Source organism: Tauraco erythrolophus, chromosome 3 (genome assembly GCF_009769465.1).
Source record: "Tauraco erythrolophus isolate bTauEry1 chromosome 3, bTauEry1.pri, whole genome shotgun sequence".
In the NCBI taxonomy this organism is placed as follows: domain Eukaryota; kingdom Metazoa; phylum Chordata; class Aves; order Musophagiformes; family Musophagidae; genus Tauraco; species Tauraco erythrolophus.
In genome coordinates this window covers 85,191,792-85,212,713 of record NC_141467.1, presented here as the reverse complement: position 1 = coordinate 85,212,713, position 20,922 = coordinate 85,191,792, and the positions used below count along the sequence as shown (strand labels likewise).

The 20,922-nt window shown below is 38.4% G+C and overlaps 1 protein-coding gene across 1 annotated transcript in view; it reads left to right on the top strand.

The window, feature by feature from the left end:
• Nucleotides 1–18,170, top strand: part of RSPO2 (R-spondin 2) — a 111,079-nt gene extending 92,909 nt beyond the window's left edge. Inside the window, exon 5 of the mRNA XM_086609514.1 lies at nucleotides 18,061–18,170. Coding sequence (XP_086465640.1) covers nucleotides 18,061–18,170 — 110 coding nt within the window. The remainder of the gene's footprint in view (nucleotides 1–18,060) is intronic.
• The last annotated feature ends 2,752 nt before the right edge of the window (nucleotides 18,171–20,922 follow it).

The window sequence follows — 20,922 nt, the reverse complement described above, 5'->3', positions numbered from 1 at the left end:
GTAAATACCTGGAGGGAGGGTGCAAAGAGGATGGAGTCAGGCTCTTATCAGTGGTGTCCAGTGACAGGACCAGAGGCAATGGGCACAAACTGAAACACAAGAGGTTCCCTCTGAACATCAGGAAACACTTTCTTACTGTGAAGGTGACCAAACAGTTACACAGGTTGCCCAAGGAGGTTGTGGAGTCTGCCACCTTGGAGACAGTCAAAAGCCACCTGGACATAGTCATGGGTAAATGGCTCTATGTGCTCCTGCTTGAGCAGGAGGGGTTAGACCAGATGACCTCCAGAGATCCCTTCCAACTTCAACCATTCTCTGATAGGCATAGTTTGATTTCAAAATGCAACTTGAAGTGATGGTAAACTAACCATAAATTATTATATTATCTGTCTTTAAAAGCAAGAATGTTACCAGAGGTAGGAAGTGGGGTTTTTTTTAATTAATTATATGATTCTTCATTAATAAGAGATGCAACGTGTCTTGGCGCTATGTAGTTTAAAGCACCTGCTGTTTTAGTCCAGACTAAAGTTTAGACTAGATGGGTGATGGGAAGCTATACACATCACTGGAACATTGAGGGTGATTGTGGAGAAAATTTCTGAAACCTGTGGAGCAAGATGGAAAAAAGTTTTAGTGAGAACTTACCTATGATGCAGTAATGCCAGCAAAATATCTGCAGCGTATTTGATGTTATCTGAAGGTGGAATATCAGTCTTCATTACACTGTCAATGCTCTTTCCTTACAACTGAGACACTAGCATCATTTTTATCTCTTTTTTTTCTGTCCTAAAATTCTTCCTCTATTTTACAGTCACTCTATCAATTTCTCTCTTTTTGTAACAGTGATGATAATAATCAATATAATAGGTGACTGTAGAACGTAAAAAGATTCCTTCTGCCTTGAAATTTCAATATTAAAGCCTGAAATCCATTAGCCACTTTGATTTCTGGGTCGCTCTACATCTTAATCGTCTCAAAATAACATTTACAGCTGAAAGTTTGCATTTTCGGTGGCTGAGGCTGGGGACATGCACAGGAAGGCGCTGTGCTTTAATTTCTCTTTACAATGCTTATTGAACCCACCATCATCTTCTGTGTCTAGTTTCTTACTGCAGAAAGCCCAGATGATTTGGCTGCCTTATCTTCAGCTGTACATCTGCAACAAACTGTTATCATTTGCATTAGCACAGTAGTTGGCTGAATAAGTTTGCCTCAATGCAGAATATTAACAGATGCCTTTCTGTTTTCTGACTCCATTTAAGCACAGGAAGAATAATTTTCTGTTTCCTTTCCCAAAAATGATAGAGCTTTTACTTCTGAGTGTTGTCTGATGTAGAGAGCTTGTAAGAGAGGGAATCTTAACCAGACGTTTTATTAGAAATTAGTGTCTCCACATGCTTTCATCTTTTGTAACTACTATTCTGGGGCAGTCTTGGAAGCCTTATGTACAAATAATCACAGAATCACAGAATGTTAAAGATTGGAAGGGACCTCAAAGGATCATCCAGTCCAATCCCCCTGCCAGAGCAGGACCACCTAGATCAGATCACATAAGAACGCATCCAATGCAATTGCTTTCTAAAGTAGTAAACCTAGAATAACTGAAACACAGGCTTTATGTGCCTAATTTGCAAGGCGTTTAAATTAGAAGTGGAGTGATGCATGCATTTTTGGATGATATATTATGAACTTCCAAGTTTTTCAGTGGCATTCTCTATGACTACATGAATGCTGTAGGTTGGCATTGCAAAAGGAAGAGTCATGTCTACCTGACGTGCGGGGCCATAAGATAACAGATATCCTGATTTTAGCGTGAAAGCGCTGTTATGGTCAGCTGTAACTCCGTTCTTTCTTCCACTCTCTGTTAGTCTCATCTCATCAGCAGTTCAGATTTTCCTTTATTGTTTTTGGTCTCTCATACCTCAGGCAGTACACGTGAGACTCGCAGGTTCAATGCACATCTCATGCTTTTCCCCCTGACAAGCCTAGATTTCATGCATTTTCAGTGTCATGCAAATTCTTCTGTCACTTCTGTGCGAAGGAATTTCGACCTGATTTATTATCAGCTGAAAAACGATGAGCCAAAATGTCAGTCGCATGATCCTAACTAGCTTTGCAGGATTAGGATCATGAAACAGAAAAGAAGTTACTGAGTGGCAGAAGGGCAGACAGTGGGGATTTCACTTACAAGGGTTCTGCCGAAAAATACGTTCTCCAGCAAATCCTGTTTGGCACTGCTTCTGCAATCAGTGCCTCTTTACGGCCACGTACATGCCAACCCTCAGGCGTGGTAGCAAAGTTTCTTGTAAAGAGGAGCGTATATTTTTTGTCCCAGTCTTATACAGTTACTGACATGTTGGTTTTGGGCTACAGTTACAATAGTGGTTTTGGTGGATCTTTGGTTGACCCAGAGCAGCTGCTTTCATCTTTTTGTGTTCTGATGCTACCAGCTGACTATGCATGATGTTGCAGGCTGAGATACAGGCTTTTAAGGGTTTGTGAAATCAGAGGGTCAGCGCATTGTTCGAGACTTATGGCCAGCATGGAATGAAAAAAATTCTGCTAGTGATAGTAACTTGTATCTGATCTGTTGCTTGAAAGCTCAATTATGTTCCCAAGCAGTAATCCTTGCACGTAAGAAGAGAATAAATCAGTTCTTCAAAGATGACCCTATTTTCATTGCCAGATGAAATTTCAGAACAGAATCACTTACCAAAACAATGTTTTTTGAGAAATGGTGAGATCAGGCCAGTTAAGTTGTTCTTTATGTAAATTATGGATTGAAATCAATCCCATCTATTATAATTTAGAAAAGAAAAAAAAAACTGTCTTCCCACTTTGTGACATATTGTATTGTTCAGTGTTAGTTTTAGCTTCTGTTCTTGGCCTGTTCATAGATCTGCGGCCCATTACAGTGGCGCCTGTTAGAGCAAATACTGTGAAAGTTTTGCCAGTTTTTCTATGATAAACCGTGTTTTCCAGGAATTCATACTTAATCGTATAAAGTCCCTTGCAGTTGAAACTTGTCTTGGAAAGTCTTGATTCACAAGGATTTCATTTGTATATTTATCCAGATTTTCAAAAATAAATCGGTCATCTGATTTATTAAGTCAGAGGTATTTCAAGTTAATGTATTGTTTAAAGATCATAGAATTGTATTTGTTGGAAACAAATAATATTATGATCACTTAATCTAAATAGACACATTTCCTGACAATGAATAATTGCTTTGTTGCTCTAACCTCACAAATCACTCTTAAATGTTTCTGTGTGTTTTGTCTGTTGGGTAGATGCATGCAGAAACTGATAAGTACTTTAAAATGGTCAATTTATTTTCAGTATTCTAGAAATACTCAAATTACGAAGGTATTTTCTTTTGGAAAGCTAACTGTATATCAATGCAAATTTAACTGTATAAATAACTAACTTATGGTATGATGTTGATATTACATCCTAACGTGCATTTTAAAACTTATTTTTTCTATATGGCGTACTTATTTTATAGGTGGCAGGATTTTTCCATTGCGTTAATTACATGTAAATAACTATAAATGCACGTTGTGAATGTTCATGATGGGGATACAAGAGTTAATCTGCTTTGTGTCTCTTGTCTAGGATGTCTCCATAGTTCTGATAGTGACAAACTATAATAATAATGGCAATTTCTAACTAATAATCCATATAATCGTACAGATTTTAATTGTCTGCATAGACAGGCAAACCAGGGAATAATGCTTATTCTGTATTACAAACATTTCTTTTCGACTGCAGATTAGAATTTTACATTTCCTGTTGAAATCAGGCCTGGGGAAAGAGCTATAATCTAAAGTTCATTTACACAGAAATTAACAACAACAGACATCACATGTTCGCAGCCCGTATGTGTGGGAAGAAGTTTTAAAGAAGAATAACTGGATCGCGTTAGGGAGTAATTAATTATTCAGCTACACAGAAGGAAACTGAAAGATGTTAAGCATGACTGGAAGGAGAATTGATTCAAACAGGATTTTGAAAGGAATCGCCTCAAGTCAACAAATGACAAAAAGAAAATGCTACCTTTCAGTTTGAGTTAGGGAGAAGGAAAGTGGCTATAATAGTGGATTAATTGTCTCAGTAGAGAAAATAAACGGTTGAGTAGATACTTATAACTAATTTGATAAGTTTGTCACACCCTAAATGATCCAGTTGTTACCCATGATTAATCTTATAGGACAGTTTAAATCAACACGTGGAACAGATTGTGATGAAGGCACTGGCCAAGAAATGAGTATTTGCTAACATGATGAACTAATTAGCATTCAGTAGAGATCAACCACACTTCAGTGTGAGAGGCTGGTAATAACTTAGCTGAGCTTGGTTCAAATAAATACTTTCTTCCAGCATTCAAAACAGTATCAGCCAGCCCAAGTTTGTGGCCAGAGTTATACGCTTGCGTATCTAGTCTTTAGGTCCATGTGTTCCAGCCCAGGGGCTTATCAAGTATGCGTCTAAAATCAGAACTGAGAAAATTGTCCAGCTTGAAAAACAGCTGCTGATTTGAAATTAGTGGAGTCTAAACGTTTCAGTTAAATGTTTCTTTCATAATCTCTTGATCTTCTGCAAAGAATATACAGACAGGAATGTACCATTCTTGGGAGAAGTACTGGTTGGCACAAGCCAGAAACGTGCCAGGAAACCTGCTAGTGTTTCAGGACAGCATTCAAACCTGTGCTCTGGCTCTTTTTATTTTATTCATAAGATGTAGCCCTTGCAGCTGGCCACCAGTTTGGCAAGGACTATGGTTTGTGCGACCGTACCCGCTGTACCATATTGCAGGATGGGCTGTCTGTGACTGCCAGCCTCATTATCTACTGGTGGAAATACCTCTGGCCCACAAAGAATTGTTAGCATCAGGCACTTCTAAGCAAAAAATAAAGAGATTGTGAACAATTTCAATTATTGAGTCTTTAAGCTAATACTGTCACAAAATAACGAAGCCAAGATCTCATATCCATTAGATGCTCACCCAAAGTAGCCATAAGAATGTGATGATGTGGAGCAGAAATACCATATACATTTATATTTTTCATGTGGTTAATTAAACCCATAGAATCATTCTGTACATACTAAGGTTTTATTGGTATTAGAATAAAGAATTTCTTTTTTTGAAAAAAAAACCTGATAATTACTTCGCTCTGTGCTTCTAATCAACAGTCTTTGATGTACATCTGCTTTTTAAGTACATCTGTAACTTCCAGTCAGGAAAAGCCTTTTATGGCAAGTAGCCTTTAAGCTACATGCTGTCTTTATTTCTTATATTCTTCTTCCTTTTCTTCTTAAGAGAGCTTCCACATATTTTTCTTCAACTTTATCAGTAAATATATACTTTAAAACTTTTTATACAGAAAAAACCCTTTAGTTTTCCATTTAGTTTAGACTGGCTGTTTAAACTAATGGTGAAGATTATAGTGCTTTCTTTCTTGCAGATGTATATCAGAATAAGAAGAGAACCTAATTTGTCCACTCTGCATGTGTTATTAGACACCACATTATACTGCTTTTTATATCATATGATGCCAAGGCTCTATCCAGCTGCTGGGTGTGTGAGGGGGGAAGACAGCCCGCTGTGGTGCTGAGAGCATCTGCAGCAACAGGCTGGCGTAGCAGAGGTGCTGCAGACCATTCATTCCCTTGGAAAATCAGTGTTTCTTACTTCTGGGAAGGGAAAAAAAGTATTTTTGTTGTTGTTGTTCTTCAGGTCAGTGCTAAATATAAAAAAAACACATGGTTTTAAATACAATGTGTTTAAACACTGATGCACTTACAGTTGAAATATGTTCTTGTTATCCAGTAGGAGGCTGGCTGAGCCCTCCTGCAGGCAAGATTTTGTACTTTGGTGGATTAGGAATTGTTAATACAGCTTCTTCTGCCTGCAAAGCTGTGGCTGGTAACTGCCAGGTGGTGGGCACTGAGGAACAGCTGGGGAAAAAGTGTCCTCAGTTGCTCCGGTTGGATCCAGAAAAGGGGCATTTCCCATAACTACAGTAATATTGATTTTGTTCTGGATATACACTCTATTCAGGCTTCTCATGGCTCTTCCTAGACATAGGTTTTTATGATAAAGTTGAATAACAAGTCTAGGCTCTATGGCACTCCCCTGCTAGATCACAGTTTGTTATTTGCTTATTCCAGCTTTTGATGTAAAATTTGTTAGAGGCATATGGTTAAGTCCAGCTCAGGTTGAGGTGTTTTTTTTGTTCGTTTTGTCTACCATCAGCAAATAAGTTTATCCAAACAGAATAGAATATCCAAACAAGTAGAATTTCTTTGTGAGAGGACTAACTTCTCAGAAAGATGATGAGCAGAGATTTATCTGCATAAAGGGAAAAGTCTGATTGAGGAGAGAAAGGCATAATAAGAAAAAAATAGCTGGATATTAAAATTTAAGTTAGGAATTGGGCAGATATTTCTGACAGTGAAATTACTCTTGGGACAGTTACCAGAGGAAGTGGTGGATCCTCTGTCTGGTCGTTTCTTCAGATCAAGACTGGATGCATTTCTCCAAGAAATTATAAGCATATAGAATAATGTTTGATTTCTCATGTTTGTGGAAGAGATCTCACTAGAGGTTCTCCTGACCCCACCTCTCACCTTCAATCAGTGCATCTTCTTAAGTTTTAAGGAATAAAACATGTTTTCAATTACATTAATATACAGTGTAAGCATTCTTAGAGATATGCTTTATCTAATTTTTCTATCTACGTATTTATTATTTAATCTACAGTCTTTGAAAAGCTGTGCAAGTTTGAGATAATCTTGATGCAGTGAAATTCAGATAAGAACAGGTTCAGCTGGCTTCAAGGCAAACAAGACACTTCAAGTTATAACATCTAAAAATAAATTTTGAGAAATCACCGGTTGTTTGGCTTGTGGCTTGTCCTTACTATGCTCCCATGTGCATCTGCAGTAAGATTTAATATAGGACACATTAGATATAATGCTGCTATTACATGCAGACTTGAATTTATTTGGAAAAGTAGAGCATAATTTAAGGAAAATACAGCATAATTTTTTTTCTGCATGAATTTCCTTTTCAAATAACCATAACTTTGAAACCGCCTCATTTATTTCCTTGAAATGTGACTCTTTCACTATGAAACTCTCCAAGCATATCAGATTGAATTTTCTGCTTTTGACTGTTTTACACTATATTCTGATTAACATTAAAAAATGCGCATCAATATCTCAATATCTTACAGTATACAGAACACTGGAACAGGCTGCCCAGAGAGGTTGTGGAGTCTCCTTCTCTGGAGATGTTCAAAACCTGCACGGACGTGTTCTTGTGTGATCTTATCTAGGTGGTCCTGCTCCGGCAGGGGGATTGGACAAGATGATCCTTTGAGGTCCCTTCCAATCCCTAACATTCTGTGATTCTGTGAGGTAGGGAGAAAACCATATTTTTCCCTGGAGTGCTGAAACTCATCCTTTAGTCCAACTGTTCCTTTCCACAACTCTGTCCTTGGTGTGTTTGCAGTGGGGAAAAAAGTAGCATCAACATCCTGGGAGAGCTGTGCTGTGACTTCTCACAGAGGCAGCGGGTGGCCTCAGGTACAGCATGACCATGTGACAGAGGGACCATTGTCCTGATGCTTTTTCACTTCCTTGCAGAACTCCTCATACACTCCTTTTCCAAAGATAATAGCAGAGCTTTGAAAACTGGTCCCAGATCATAGTTAACAGAATCCAGTTGGGTGACTTTATGTTCCTAACTTCATTGTAAAGTAGACTCCATGTAAACAACAGACTTCCGAAAAAGTTCCATGGGCCATAAAGCTGTTTCTAAAGTTGTGACAGTGGTTTGATGACGCTAGTAGACAAATAAAAGCTTTAGCAAGCTAAAGTGCCATATTGGATACTGTATGTATCCATTTTTCATGAATGGCTGTGCCATAACAATTTTAATATCTGTAAAAAACTGATGTGTGACTATTGGGAAACAAGTAAGATTTAGAGTGTAAAATGCCCTTTATTCAGCTTCTGATAATGAATAAACCTCCTGTAGCTATATGATGTGGAATTAGCTGGTTACGGCATAAATCATCCTGGTATGAATGAGTATTATTAGGTCCTTCTAGGCAGTCTTGGGAAAGTGCTTCTCTTTAAGCCAGCAAGAAAGCTACTGTAATACATATAGGGAGAAAGCCACCTGACTCAGGACAGCTTTTAAATTCTGACTGGCCACAGCTTAAAAATAGTGACTATCTCTATAGTAGTTAACTAAAGGTGCTGGGATGTTGTCTGGCACTGCATTGAGTGGACAGGTCGGTCCACATCCATATTGCTCTGCTCAGAGGTCCCAAGCCAGAGACATGCCAGGAGGAGCAGCCCTGGCCTATGCTGTGTCCCTGGGAAGAGCAGGGGCTGCCCCAGGTCTAAACATGACAGACGATTGAGGTACAGTATTTGAGGATGTTCTCTAACGCTCGCTCCTGGAGCGAGTCCAAAAAAGGGCGACTAAACTGGTCAAGGGTCTGGAAGATAAAACTTATGGGGAGCGGCTGAGGGAGTTGGGGCTGTTTAGCCTGGAGAAGAGGAGGCTGAGGGGAAACCTGATTACAGCCTACAAATACTTGAGAAGGGATGGTGGGGAGGTGGGGGAAGGGCTCTTTACATTAGTGATGGGTGATAGAACAAGAGGAAATGGGTATAAACTTAGTCAGGGGAGATTCAGGTTGGATGTTAGGAAGTATTTCTTCTCTGAAAGGGTTTTCAGCCACTGGAATAGATTGCCCAGGGAGGTGGTTGAGTCCCTATCCCTGGATGTGTTTAAGAAAAGGGTGGATGAACTGCTTAGGGATATGGTTTAATGGGGATTAGGGACGGTTGGACTGGATGATCTGTAAGGTCTTTTCCAACCTAGAAATCTATGAAATCTAACACTTTTCTATTTAGTGATGCAGGTGTAGCATTACTATGGAGAAGTCTGTGCCCGTAGTGTGTGGGGTGTACGGGTAAAGAGAAGTCCTGAAAACTAAATTTAGATCTTTAGGTATAAAGAATGTGTTACACTGTATCAGCAGAGGAGAAATATCAGAAGAGATAATATCCTAACTAGAAAGACAGCAAATCCATTGTGACCACAGTACAGATAGTAAAAGCTGTACTAGATGGAGTGAAGTTCTGATTGTGGATTTGGTGAAGAAAAAAAGTGTGTGTGCTTCATCTTACTGCACCAGAAAAATTTCTGAGGAAAAGGTAAAAGTGTACACGGTATACACCAATGTAGTTATGGATAAACAGAGACTAACCTGACCAAATTTAGGTCGTCAGTGTGAATACCTTCTGTTTTATCCACTTCTTGACTATAAACCAAATGAATATCAGTGAACAATGCAGGCGCAGCACTTAGTCTGGTACACCATTCCTGATGAGCAGACTGCGGTCTTCATTTTGCATCATATTATTAGAAACAATACATTCATCTTCACTTTCAGTTGTTATTCTATAGGAGTCTTCCTACTGGATCATACTTTATTCCATCATCGAGGGTTCAATTTAGCTTCTTTTCTTACTGAACTTCAATAGAATTACCTATGCATTACTAGAAAAGAGGCAGAAGTGATAATTAAAACTGTTTTTTGAACTGTTTCATTAAAAAAAAATAAAATCCTGGAACAAAATTGTTCCCCAGTTCTTGACCAGAATCCCTAAAGGGAATTAAAAAAGACAAACCCTTTGCAACTAAATAGTATTTCACAGAAGAAAAAAATCTCTAAAAAAAAATATTAACTTCCCAATGTAATATCTCTCTCTGTAAGAAACTCTTAATTGAACAAAATGCAATCTCCAGTATGAAATTAAGCATTGCAGGTGCTACAAACAAATGTTCTTTCAATAGAATTTATTTTCTACTCCCTGTACAATGAGATAAAAATAAAATTAATTAAATTGGCTAGAAAGAGGAGAAATGGAAGAAGAATAAAGAATCTGTTCTGAAATACTGGACAGAGGGAGTTTTAAGTCAGATTACTGTCCAGTCAAACCTAGAGAAGTTCAAAGCCAGCTAGTTCTTAGCTATGATTGTTGCCTATAGAGTTAAAATATATTTACACATGTATGTGTACTCTTGACTGTGTATAAATATTTTTTTATTATTTTGAAATTTGCTTTATATTGCACTGTGAAAGGAAGGAAAATAAACAAACCAAAGCCTTTCACTGGAAATATTTTGCTTGGCTCTGCTTGCAAAGCATCTGATCTGACATGGTGTTGACTAAGATAAGAATAGTGAGTGCCCTGCATGCAAGTGATACTCATGTAATTTGAATTCTGAGCTAAATCTAAGTTAGATAAACATTTTGTCTGCCATGGAGACCCACCTGTTTTCACACTGTGACTGAAAGGACCATGGGATCCAAAATTTGAGAATCTATGCTGTTCAGTTAAATGTAGGCCTTCTATCAGAGTTTTTTGAGAGTTTCTGTGTCACCTGGAGTTTCCTAGTTTTCCTCTTCCCTAGTATGCTTTCTTTTGCCTTCTCTAAGAGTCCATATGTGTGAATTTTTATTTTTTACACTTTTTATATTCATTGATGAATAGAATGGCTTATGTTCTAGGCAGAGTAGAAAAATGAGTGTTCTTTGAAATGATGGAAGTGGAAGCCAGTTTTCAGTTAATATTTCACTGCCATCTACTGTAGACATTGGAAACCTTCACTGTAGGACATGCATTGCGTTTCAGCAAGGTAACATGACTCTTTTCCCAGTGAATTTGCTGTAAATTTGAGAAAAGAAATCCACCGAAGTCTCAATAGGCTGTGACATGTAAATTCCATTCTTTGTAGAGGAATCAGTATTTCTTAAACAGATGACAATGTCTGATGATACTCAATATTTTCCAGAAGGAAAGAACATCAGATTTTAGTATGGCTTAGTTTTTATTCAGGCCAGATGAAAAGTAGATGTGTACTTTAGGAGAAAAAAAAGAGTACCTCACTTTGCTTATTCTTGCCCTAAATAGTAAAACCTTGAATTTCTTAGTGGATGTATAAAACCAAAAAAAGCTAGTGAGATTAAGATACAGAAAGTTGGGATAATTTGATATTTCTTTTAGTTGAGGAATTATTCTGTGATTCTTTTAAATTAGCTTTTGATGTCTGATGTACACAAATACCAAGTATATAGAATGTAATTGTTAGTTGGGATATAATAATTTACCCAAAGTTCTGAAATTATTAAGTTGAAAATAAAATATCGGGATTCCGTCTGCCAGGGACTGAATAAGGTGTCGCGCAGGTTAGCTCTGTGCTACCAGTGCCTTTGTAATAATTTGTGTAGAAATTACAAAGTTTACTCAAGACAAAATTTTCCTTGATTTTCATCAGGAAAGCTAACATCAAATAGACAAGGATGTGTGAAAAACATCAAACTGTACATTTGCATAAGGCAACTCATTTTCATAGTCTATTATAATTTCAATCGGTCAAGAATACTTGTCATTTATACCATTAGCTGTTAGTATTGCACCAAAAAGTATGAAAGAAGACCAGTAAGCTTGCAAACTCAAGCACTTCAAAGCTGAAGAAGTGCCTTAATTTGCTCCTTCTTTGTCTCATTTGTGATAAAGTCTATAATTATGGTATGTTTCTTTATACTTTTATTCAGCAATTGTTCCACACTATTTGACCCTTGCGAAGAAGAAAAAATGATAGTCATTAATGACTTTTCTATGGTGTCCAGTTACCGTGTTCCAGTGCTTTGCAAACATTGATTAGCCCACCTTTACGAATTCTGGTATTTTGGGATTTGAAATGGTCTTGTGGGCAGCTGGTGCACTCAATGTGATCATACCATCCCTTTTGTTGTCTTCAGAGGCAAATATGAATGAATTTGGTAGCAGGTGACATTGGCAGAGATGCCAGCGGCGTGCGGTTTGCTAAGTTATTAAAGCTTTTTACATCCTCTTCCTGTGGGCCACTTGTCAGCGTTGGTTTGTAACTCATGCTTTAGGAAGAGGTTGACTTTGTAGCAGTGGGGAAATTTTTTCTTTCATTGCATGTGTGTTTATAAGATTTCTTAACAATTTGTGCATTTCTCTGGCAGTTTCAGTATCCAAAACTTTTAACCCTACTGAAAGCCCCGGGAAATAAATTACCTCTGGGGGATAATTTCTGGACTGAATCCTTTGTTTGCTTGGTTGTTGGATTTTTGCAGTCACTGTTTATGTGTCATTTGATGTGTGGTGCAAATGGGGAGTAAATTATGAGGTATCCATGGATCTGTGCAGGACAGCAGTTGTCCTGCCAGAGAGGGCTTCTCCAGAACCTTATATCTGCTGTCTTTCTCTTGAGTTGATGGGACTAGTTAATCATTGAGTGTCTCTATCATCTTTCCACTGCTGTCATTAGTTCCCCAGTGTCTGCCATTCTTCAGTGGTATGATTTGAGTGCAAGAACTTTTCTCGTTTACCTTGTGGATGAGATGCTGCCACGTGCGGCGTCTATGATAGAACTGCAGCCCTAGGAGAGTGATGTACAGGTGCGCAATTTTGAGCTCCTGAAAGGACAAATGAAAGAGAAGAAAAGATTAAAAGGTGTATTTAGCAAGATCTGCTGTTATCCCAGGATACCATTGTGCCTTTGCTGCTAGCAGTGAATGTTCTGCGTATGAAAATCCAGGGAAGGGAAACAGGCGGATACCTGTAAGTCCCATTATTCAGTAATCATTGATAGAAGAGAAAAATGTTTTAAATAAAGAAGAGAGTATTAAACGTTCTGATAGCTCTAAAATAATAATTTGTATATGAGAACACTGTGAAATAAAGCTGCAGATAGTTGTTGCTTTTTTTTATTTATTAAACATTTTAAATTTAAGTCCTTGCTGCCCTCATGTGGATGTATACTGTGTTTCCTCCGTCTGCTGAAACCAGCGATGGGCAGATTTTGTTAGGAGAGCAGTAGGTACAACAGTATTTATATAGCAGATGAAGGACAATTCAGATGTTGAACTGATGCTGTCTGCCTGAGCCAAGGATCTCGAGCAATGTGGCTGGGAGTCCCTGTGAATGCATTTGATGCATTTTAGTTCTGGGGAACCAGGAGTACCCTGAGTAATCTCTGTCTGGAGAAAGCTGCCTTTGCAGCTGACAGAAGGTGATGAAGGCTCCTTCTGAGCCAGGTGATGCATATCCCGATTTGACAAGGTGGGTCCCTTCAGAAGGAACATGGAGTATTTCCAAACACCTTTCAACTCAGGGTATGAGACAAACCAGAGAACTGAGCACAAGTCTCTTAACGCACCAGCGTGCAGCAGCTGTGGGCGCAACACTGATAAAATGGTACAAAAACAACCAAAAAGGAAGAAAAATAGTCCAGCAAGAGCCAAGTTAAATAATTATTTTAATAGCTGTTACTTTCTGGTGTACGGACGATTGGTGTGTATATTAACACAAATAATGTTCTTTCAAGAATTCATGTGGGAATTGCGTTATTACCTATATGTTATTGTATCATTACCTATAGGTTATCATACCATTAGAAGTCATGGTACATTGTTAGCTAACAATAATGTTTCATTGCATAACGTATTAGTTGCCCATCTACTTACCAGAAAATATTGGTCCAAAAAATCTTTAATGAATAACTGTAAAGATACCAACCATAAGGATAAGTTACTTAGAAAATGAGGACTTACTCATTGGTAATTTATAAAGCAAATAGAAAAACAGAATTTTATAACATTGCAAGAAAGGATTTGAATGACTGACTTTGCCAATCTTGCTTCTGTGGAATAACCTGAGCAAAAATATGAGATACAGAATGATAGATAAGCTTTTAAGGCTTTTATTTGCTAGATAATTGAACACTGAATCCAGCTAAGTTTCAGGTCTTTCTTAGGCCTCCTACATTTCAGTGGATACACATGACTTTACAGAGTATTAAACAAATTCTGTAAATTATGTTCAGAGCTGACTCTGATAATTAAAATTGAGGAGCCCGTTTTTAGACAGTCAGAGATGAAAAATGCTTTTCAAGGAAAAGTTAGTTATCTAGTTAGTATGTAAGGGAAAATGCAATCAAAATAAAAACAGGAATACAGTAACCTGAACAAATGCTCAGATATCCTGCTCTTTGCGTGAATTATTTGTATTTGCTCGCATTGCTGTTAACACCAAAGACTTTCAAAAATAGATTGTCTGCCGTTGTAAAATAAAGATTGAAGAAGAGACCTGATGTGGAGGCCTGTATCCCGGAGAAGCAAGGCGGGTGGCTATCTGCCAGATGACAAGCAGGCGAGTTACCGCTAGGAAGAATGCAATGTCCCTTCAAGAGCAGTACTGGCTATGGATCCCAGGAGGCTGTGCTGGACGATTTTCTCACTTGGATGCTGTTTCTGATCACGAGGTGTTTATAGGCTAGGTGGATCAGGCTTCCTATATCAGATATTGTCACTTTCTGGCTCCCTGCAGACAAGGTTCCCCACACCCCACCCATGGCACCAAGCAGAGGCAGCTGCTGCCATCTCAGCCTCAGTGGAGCGCCTCCTCCATCCGCTGTCCTCACCCCACTGCCCTCCAGCTGGGAAACTGGGAGAGTTTGGCTCCCGGATCCTCTTTGAGGATCTACTTTCTGCATCAGAAATGTCATGTTCTTCAAAAGACATCTGTAGCAAGATGTTCAGAAGTTACTTCTGTTCGCTGTGCTTCTGCTGACAAAGTAAGCACTGAAACTGAAATCTGAATTTAATAAAAGTTCTCATGCGTGGGGACTTCAGTAGCAGACTTTGTTTGAACTTTGCAGTCTTTACAGTCACTTTCTTCTTGCTAATCTCTAATCTCTCTTGCTTTCTAGTAGCAATATGGGAACTGATGGTTAGTCAAGAAATACCTTTTATATTCAGTTTTACGTTTAAAAAGACAGTTGGAGTTTGGGACTCTGTTAGCGTCCCCAGCCATCTGGATTTTCTCTGTATGGTTTAATATTGTCCTGGAAATAATGGAATTTATTCTGTACAACAGGGCATTTGGAAATACAGTAAGCAGCCAAAGAGCTCACTAACAGGAGAACAAGTTATCACGTATCAAGGGCTCAGTGGTACCGCCTCGCACGGGTCAATACTTCATGGCACGTATAAAAGAAGGTGATTTGCCTTTGGTGTGCCATGGGGCAAAAGCAGGTATGGGGATGATTGCTGCAGAGCAGCAGAAGCACCGTCATGTGGCTGTTGCACAACGCCATGTCAAATCGCAGTAATCTAGTCCGGTTCATTTCTATTTTAAGGATATCGTATGGAGAGCGTGCTGGCAATTTGATTTGATGCTTATGTTACAGCAGCTACTTTGTAAGGCTCAGACAAATAGGTTCCAAGTAACATTACAGTAAGCATTGCAGTGGCAGTACAGTAAGATTTACTCTAGTTCTCTGGAGGAGGTCGTAGAGAAAACGAGATGTGGCGCTGACTGGAGTTTATATTTCTTTTACTGGTCGATCTGTACAGTGAAAAGCCTCAGAAAGTAAGGTCACTGAGCAAACAGGATAGCAAAACTCCAATAAAGCTCTAGTTGGTTCTATCGATCTTCTGGCAAGCAACGTTATCACTCATTTCAAATTGTTTCCTTTCATCTACTCCTTCCTCAACAAGTATTTCAAAGCTTCAGGTTAAAAAATTTAGAATATTTGAAATGCAAGATAGATTAATGTTCAACTATACGTTCATCCCGGTTCTGATGCCTTACAGTATACCAACCAGTAGAATCACATAATAAAATTTTGATATAGAAATTTATGTAATTGAAACCATCTTGTTGTAATGCCACTTTGTGTCATATATTCCTTCCCTCTGACCTCATTAGGTGTGCCCAGTCATTATATACAGTGTTACTAAAGAGTTTTAACTTAAAAGCTGCTTTGATTAATGATTGGTTGGACTGAGGTTTTACTGTGTAGGATTAACTAGATTTAAAAATGGCAAAATGCCATAGTAGCGTTAATGCCAGACTTTAATAAGAAGCAGAAGCGAACTCCAAGGACCCTTATGATTCTAATATGGACTAAACTCATGTGCTCATTACCTTAATGTCCTGTCCTATTTTATATACAAGTACTCCAATAATTCCTGGAGAATAGTAGCCCAGACAGCATATTACAAATATGTAATCTCAAGTATATAACTCTACATTTTTAATGAATCATAAATTTTGATATTTTTAACATAAGATTTATTCAATTTTATTATCAAATAGAGAAATATTCTTCTTACTGGTTTGGGCGGCTTTAGTTGAAAACAATACGGAAGTAAGACAAAGTCAGACTGGCAAATATTCCTCCCTATTAATAATGTACTGACATTGTAGCTGAAAAACATATTCACATTTTTGTGTCATCTGCTACTTGAGCTTTCTTTTTCTGTCTTCTTAAGTTAATTTAGTTCACCTGAAAGTTTACAAAGTTGGCACCTTTAGAGATTAATAACCTTTTTTTTTTACCATTGATCACATATTTCAGTATATGACTGTCGTGGGTTAGGCTGACCCTCCCACACAGCCGGTCACTCCCCCTCCCCCACCCCCAGGAATGAGGGAGAGAATTAAAGGATAAACGGGAAACCCGTGGGTTGAGATAAGAACAATTTAATACAGATGATTTAATACACAGTGTAGGTGCTCACCACCCCCTCGTATGCGAAGCCCGTCTCGTCCCGACACTGCAATCCCGGACGAACATGAGGCCCTGAAATAGAGAGGGGCAGAGAGAGAGAGACAGTATTCCAAGAGTGGGAGTACTGGAAGAGAGAGAAAAAGAAAGAAAAACAATAGAGCAAAAGCGCAGCAAGGGCAAAAGAGCAAAAGCGGCGAAAGAGCCAAAGCGCAAAAGTCCTTCTGTCCGGCTGACCCTCACTTTTACACTGGGCATGACACTGCATGATATGGAATACTAATTGGCCAGTTTGGCCCTCAGTCTTAAGTTCCACCACAAATCACAAGGGGAATAGTGTCCCCCTTGTCCCAGCTATGCTCCCCCTTATCCCGCCGTGCTTCTGCACTCCGGCACACTGAAAAGTCCTTGGAGTTTCACGTCCAACCACAAACATCAACTTGCTATCAGCGTTCTTCTCAGAGCGAGCCTCTGAGTAAAACCAAAACACGGAGCTCTTCTAGCTGCTAAAAAGAAGAGCTAACCCGGTCCCAGCTAAAACTGGGACAATGACACTGTCAAGAAAACCCAGACTGTCCTCACTATAGACAGCATTCGGTTGTCTCCTTAAATCCTACTAGATTTGGTAGGATTTTAGCATATACTTAAAAGGTAATGCATTGCTGAACGAGGGCCTTTGTATCTAGCTTTTTTTCAGTCCATGATATCTTTGCTGAGATAATCAAAGGGCACTGATTTATTAATAGAGCTGAACAGGAAAAAACTTTCCCATCCCAGGAGTTTGAGAATTTTTTTTCCTGCATTGATCCTAATTTCCCAATTTTCGTTATTTTTCAAGTGAACTTCCGATAGCAAGAGGTGTTTAACCAAATTTTTGTTTCGGTAGAGTGCACTAATAAGCAATAACAACAGTTCATCGCAGAGGCAGCACTGTTTCTGCCAAAGCATGTAGGATGACATCCAACCAAATACTTGGGCTGTAATGCCTAATTTCTCATCGAAATCACGGATGTATTAGACTTGACTTAAATAGGATTACTCACTCAAGCAAATTTACGCAAGGGTCTAAGGCACTTATCCAGGTTTCAGTAAGTTAGGAGTCTACGTACTGGTTTGGCTCTGGGCCCCAGGCACTTGCATAACGTTGCTTGCGTGAGTTACCCTGCCGAAAATAAGACTTACATCGACATGGTTACTCATACCAGCAAAATAGTGCCTGTGGACAAGCGATGACAGTCAGGGATCCTGCTTCCTCTTGCACCATATTGGAAACTTCAATATGGTTTCACTGATGATCAAAGCTCATTAGCCACCATCACCTTCGCAGTCCTCACCAGTAACTTCTGTGCCACTGAGTTTGTCGACTACAGTCGAATATCACTTTTGAATTCTTAATTGACTATTGATATTGTTTTTCCTTTTCTTAGGAAGAAGGCCAACAAAAACAAAGGACAAGAAAAAGAAGAAAAAGAATTTGATGGAAAGGGCTCAGAAGCAGCACAGCATCTTTTTAGCGACAGATAAAACAAGCCAGTAAAGACTTGGTTTTCTTTAATATATTTTTTTTTGCAAAGTGCACAAAAGCTGCTATATGCTCCTGCCCGTGGATGCACTACGATTCAGCTGCTTTGACAGTATTGGTGGCAAATAACTTGTGAAAAAAAAAAAATCCCACGAGCTTGTTTGTTTATTTATATATTTTTTATTTTATTTTTTCCTCTCATTTTTGACCTGAAGACTTCAAGGTCAGGAGCACACTGAGTTGAATCAGTGGAAGTGGTGCTGAAGTGCGTCAAAGATTTTGTCCTGAGTGCCTGGTCAACATGTTGACACAGAAGGGAAGCAGGAAAGAAACCTATGTATCAGCATTATGTGGACTTGTGCATATTTAAATAAAAAAGGAAGTCTTGGAGGTGTAGGTACTATTGCATTTATGGCCTTTGTCTCCTATATTTGTACATTTCAAGAGTAAATGGATATGACTTACCTATTTAGCATTAATGTATGTTGTTCTCAGCACCTGCTACATTGAAATAGTTGTATAATAAAACTGCTTTAAGAGAATATACCACAGGAATTACTGCTTAGAGTTCCAGAAGCACAACAGACCCTATGTGTACATATTACTCTGTCTGTGTGTAAATGAACATATTTACTGTACATCTATGCATTTTTATGTATAATACTTTATACATGTTTAACATTGTCCTGTTGGTTCTAGTAATATACTTTAAAATTATACAGTAAATATTTACTTTTTGCTATGTTTTAACTATCTTCTCATATTTCTCAATAGTTGCAAACTGGATTTTTTTTTTCTCATTTGTAAAGCACATTCAGATGGCTAAACTACCTTGTTCTGACCCTCGCAATGGAGTGCCAGCTCTGAAATGTACTTGCCAGACTAGTAAACCATGAGTCTTTTCTGCTATTCTGTACTCCTATTTCAGCCCTGGTGTACTTTGTCTCAGAAAAAGAAGTGTAACTTTTTTTAAGATGAGGCACAATATGATAGATGTTTTGAGTGTCAGGAAAGAAATTATATGGAAAATTCTTGGTATCTAAGATTGTTTGTGCAGGTTTTTTTTGATTATAATGCACAGTGTTTTATTTCTGTTAGTGAGGATCCAATCAGATACAGCAAACTAATACCTGGATAGAGGAGAAACAAAAGAAAAAATTGCATAAGTTCAATCATTCAAAAGTATAGCAAACCCCAGTCAATGTCCCAGTATTGCCAGTTATTTGTAGAAGTTTAGCAAATTTAATATGCATCTATTGTTTTGTTTGTTTGTTTTTTTCTGAGAGGAGAGAATTTTGTGTGTAGGAATTAAAAATGGCTCAGGATGTATAATTTGGTAGCCTTGCATTATTGAGCTTGCATTCAAGGAGATTTTTTTAATATCTGCTGGGAAAAGCTCACACAAAAATGGCTGTCATTTTTGCAGTCACTTAGAAAAGTTATTCCAGTTCTAGAACTAAAACTTGCATCATGACCTACACAAACCAAGGAAAAGGTGAAACAGACCCCAGACCCCTACAAAACTCTTTATGACATATACTTTAGAAAAATCCCAGAAATCTTGGTTTTAGTTTTATGGGTTATATGCTTTACAAATAAACTAGGGAAATAAAGTATCTATAAGCACAAATATATCCATATATTTAGCTAGGACAAGTGTTGCTACAACAATGTGCGGTAGTTAGGCACTTGTGAATGTTCCAGGAAACTGTTTGTGGACTTCCACTTAACCATGAGGTTTTCACCTTCTCTCATTTAGAATATGTTCGTATTTACCTAGAACATAATAATATTAAAGACAGTAAGATTGTTCTGGTCCTGGGCTGCTATTTTGGACATTAAATGCTCATATTAAAAAAAAAAAAAAAAAAAAAAAGGACAATAAGAACTGTAGCTGCCTGTTTGCTTACTGGTTATCAAATTTGGCTGTAAGTGCAGTGAATGCCCTCGTACAGTCCTTTTAGTAGTGGTTATGAATATTGTATTAGGCATGTCATGGGAAGAATGCTACAAAATACAATAAAATGATGTCAGAAGCTTCAGAGTAAACCATTTTGGGTCTTTTTTAATTCAAGGAGTGTACTCACTTGGAATAGCATGCACACCGAAGAACTGGAGAAGGTATGCAGATGCAGATTTTCTCCCAGTGGAGTGGAGAACCTGGGGATTTTCCAAACAGATATTTTGTTGATACTTACAACATGTTTGAAAAGGATACAGGCACTGTACATTAGATATGCATTCATTTCTCTTATCCTAGTCATCTTCATATTCAGAGTTTCCTTGAGAGTGTAGACACAAAAAAAATCCTTAAATAGCAACTGCTACCTGTGCTTTTCGCTACCAAGAAACGCGAAATTTCTTCTTTGTCCTAGACATCTCTTTTTCATAGAATCGTACAATCATCTGATTGGAAGAGACCGTCAAGATCACCGAGTCCAACCATTCAACCTGCACTGTCAGGGTCCCTAAACCATGTTACTCAACACCGAATCCACACGGATTTTAAACACCTCCAGGGATGGGGACTCCACCACCTCCCTGGGCAGCCTGTTCCAATACTTCACAACCCTCTCTGTAAAGAAATTTTTCCTGATATCTAACCTAAATTTCCCCTGGCGTAACTTGAGGCCATTCCCTCTCGTCCTGTCATTCATAACATGGGAGAAGAGACAGACCCCCATCTTCCTACATCTCCCTATTCCTTTCAGTTAATTGTAGAGAGCGATAAGATACTCCCGAGCCTCCTCTTCTCTAGACTGAACAG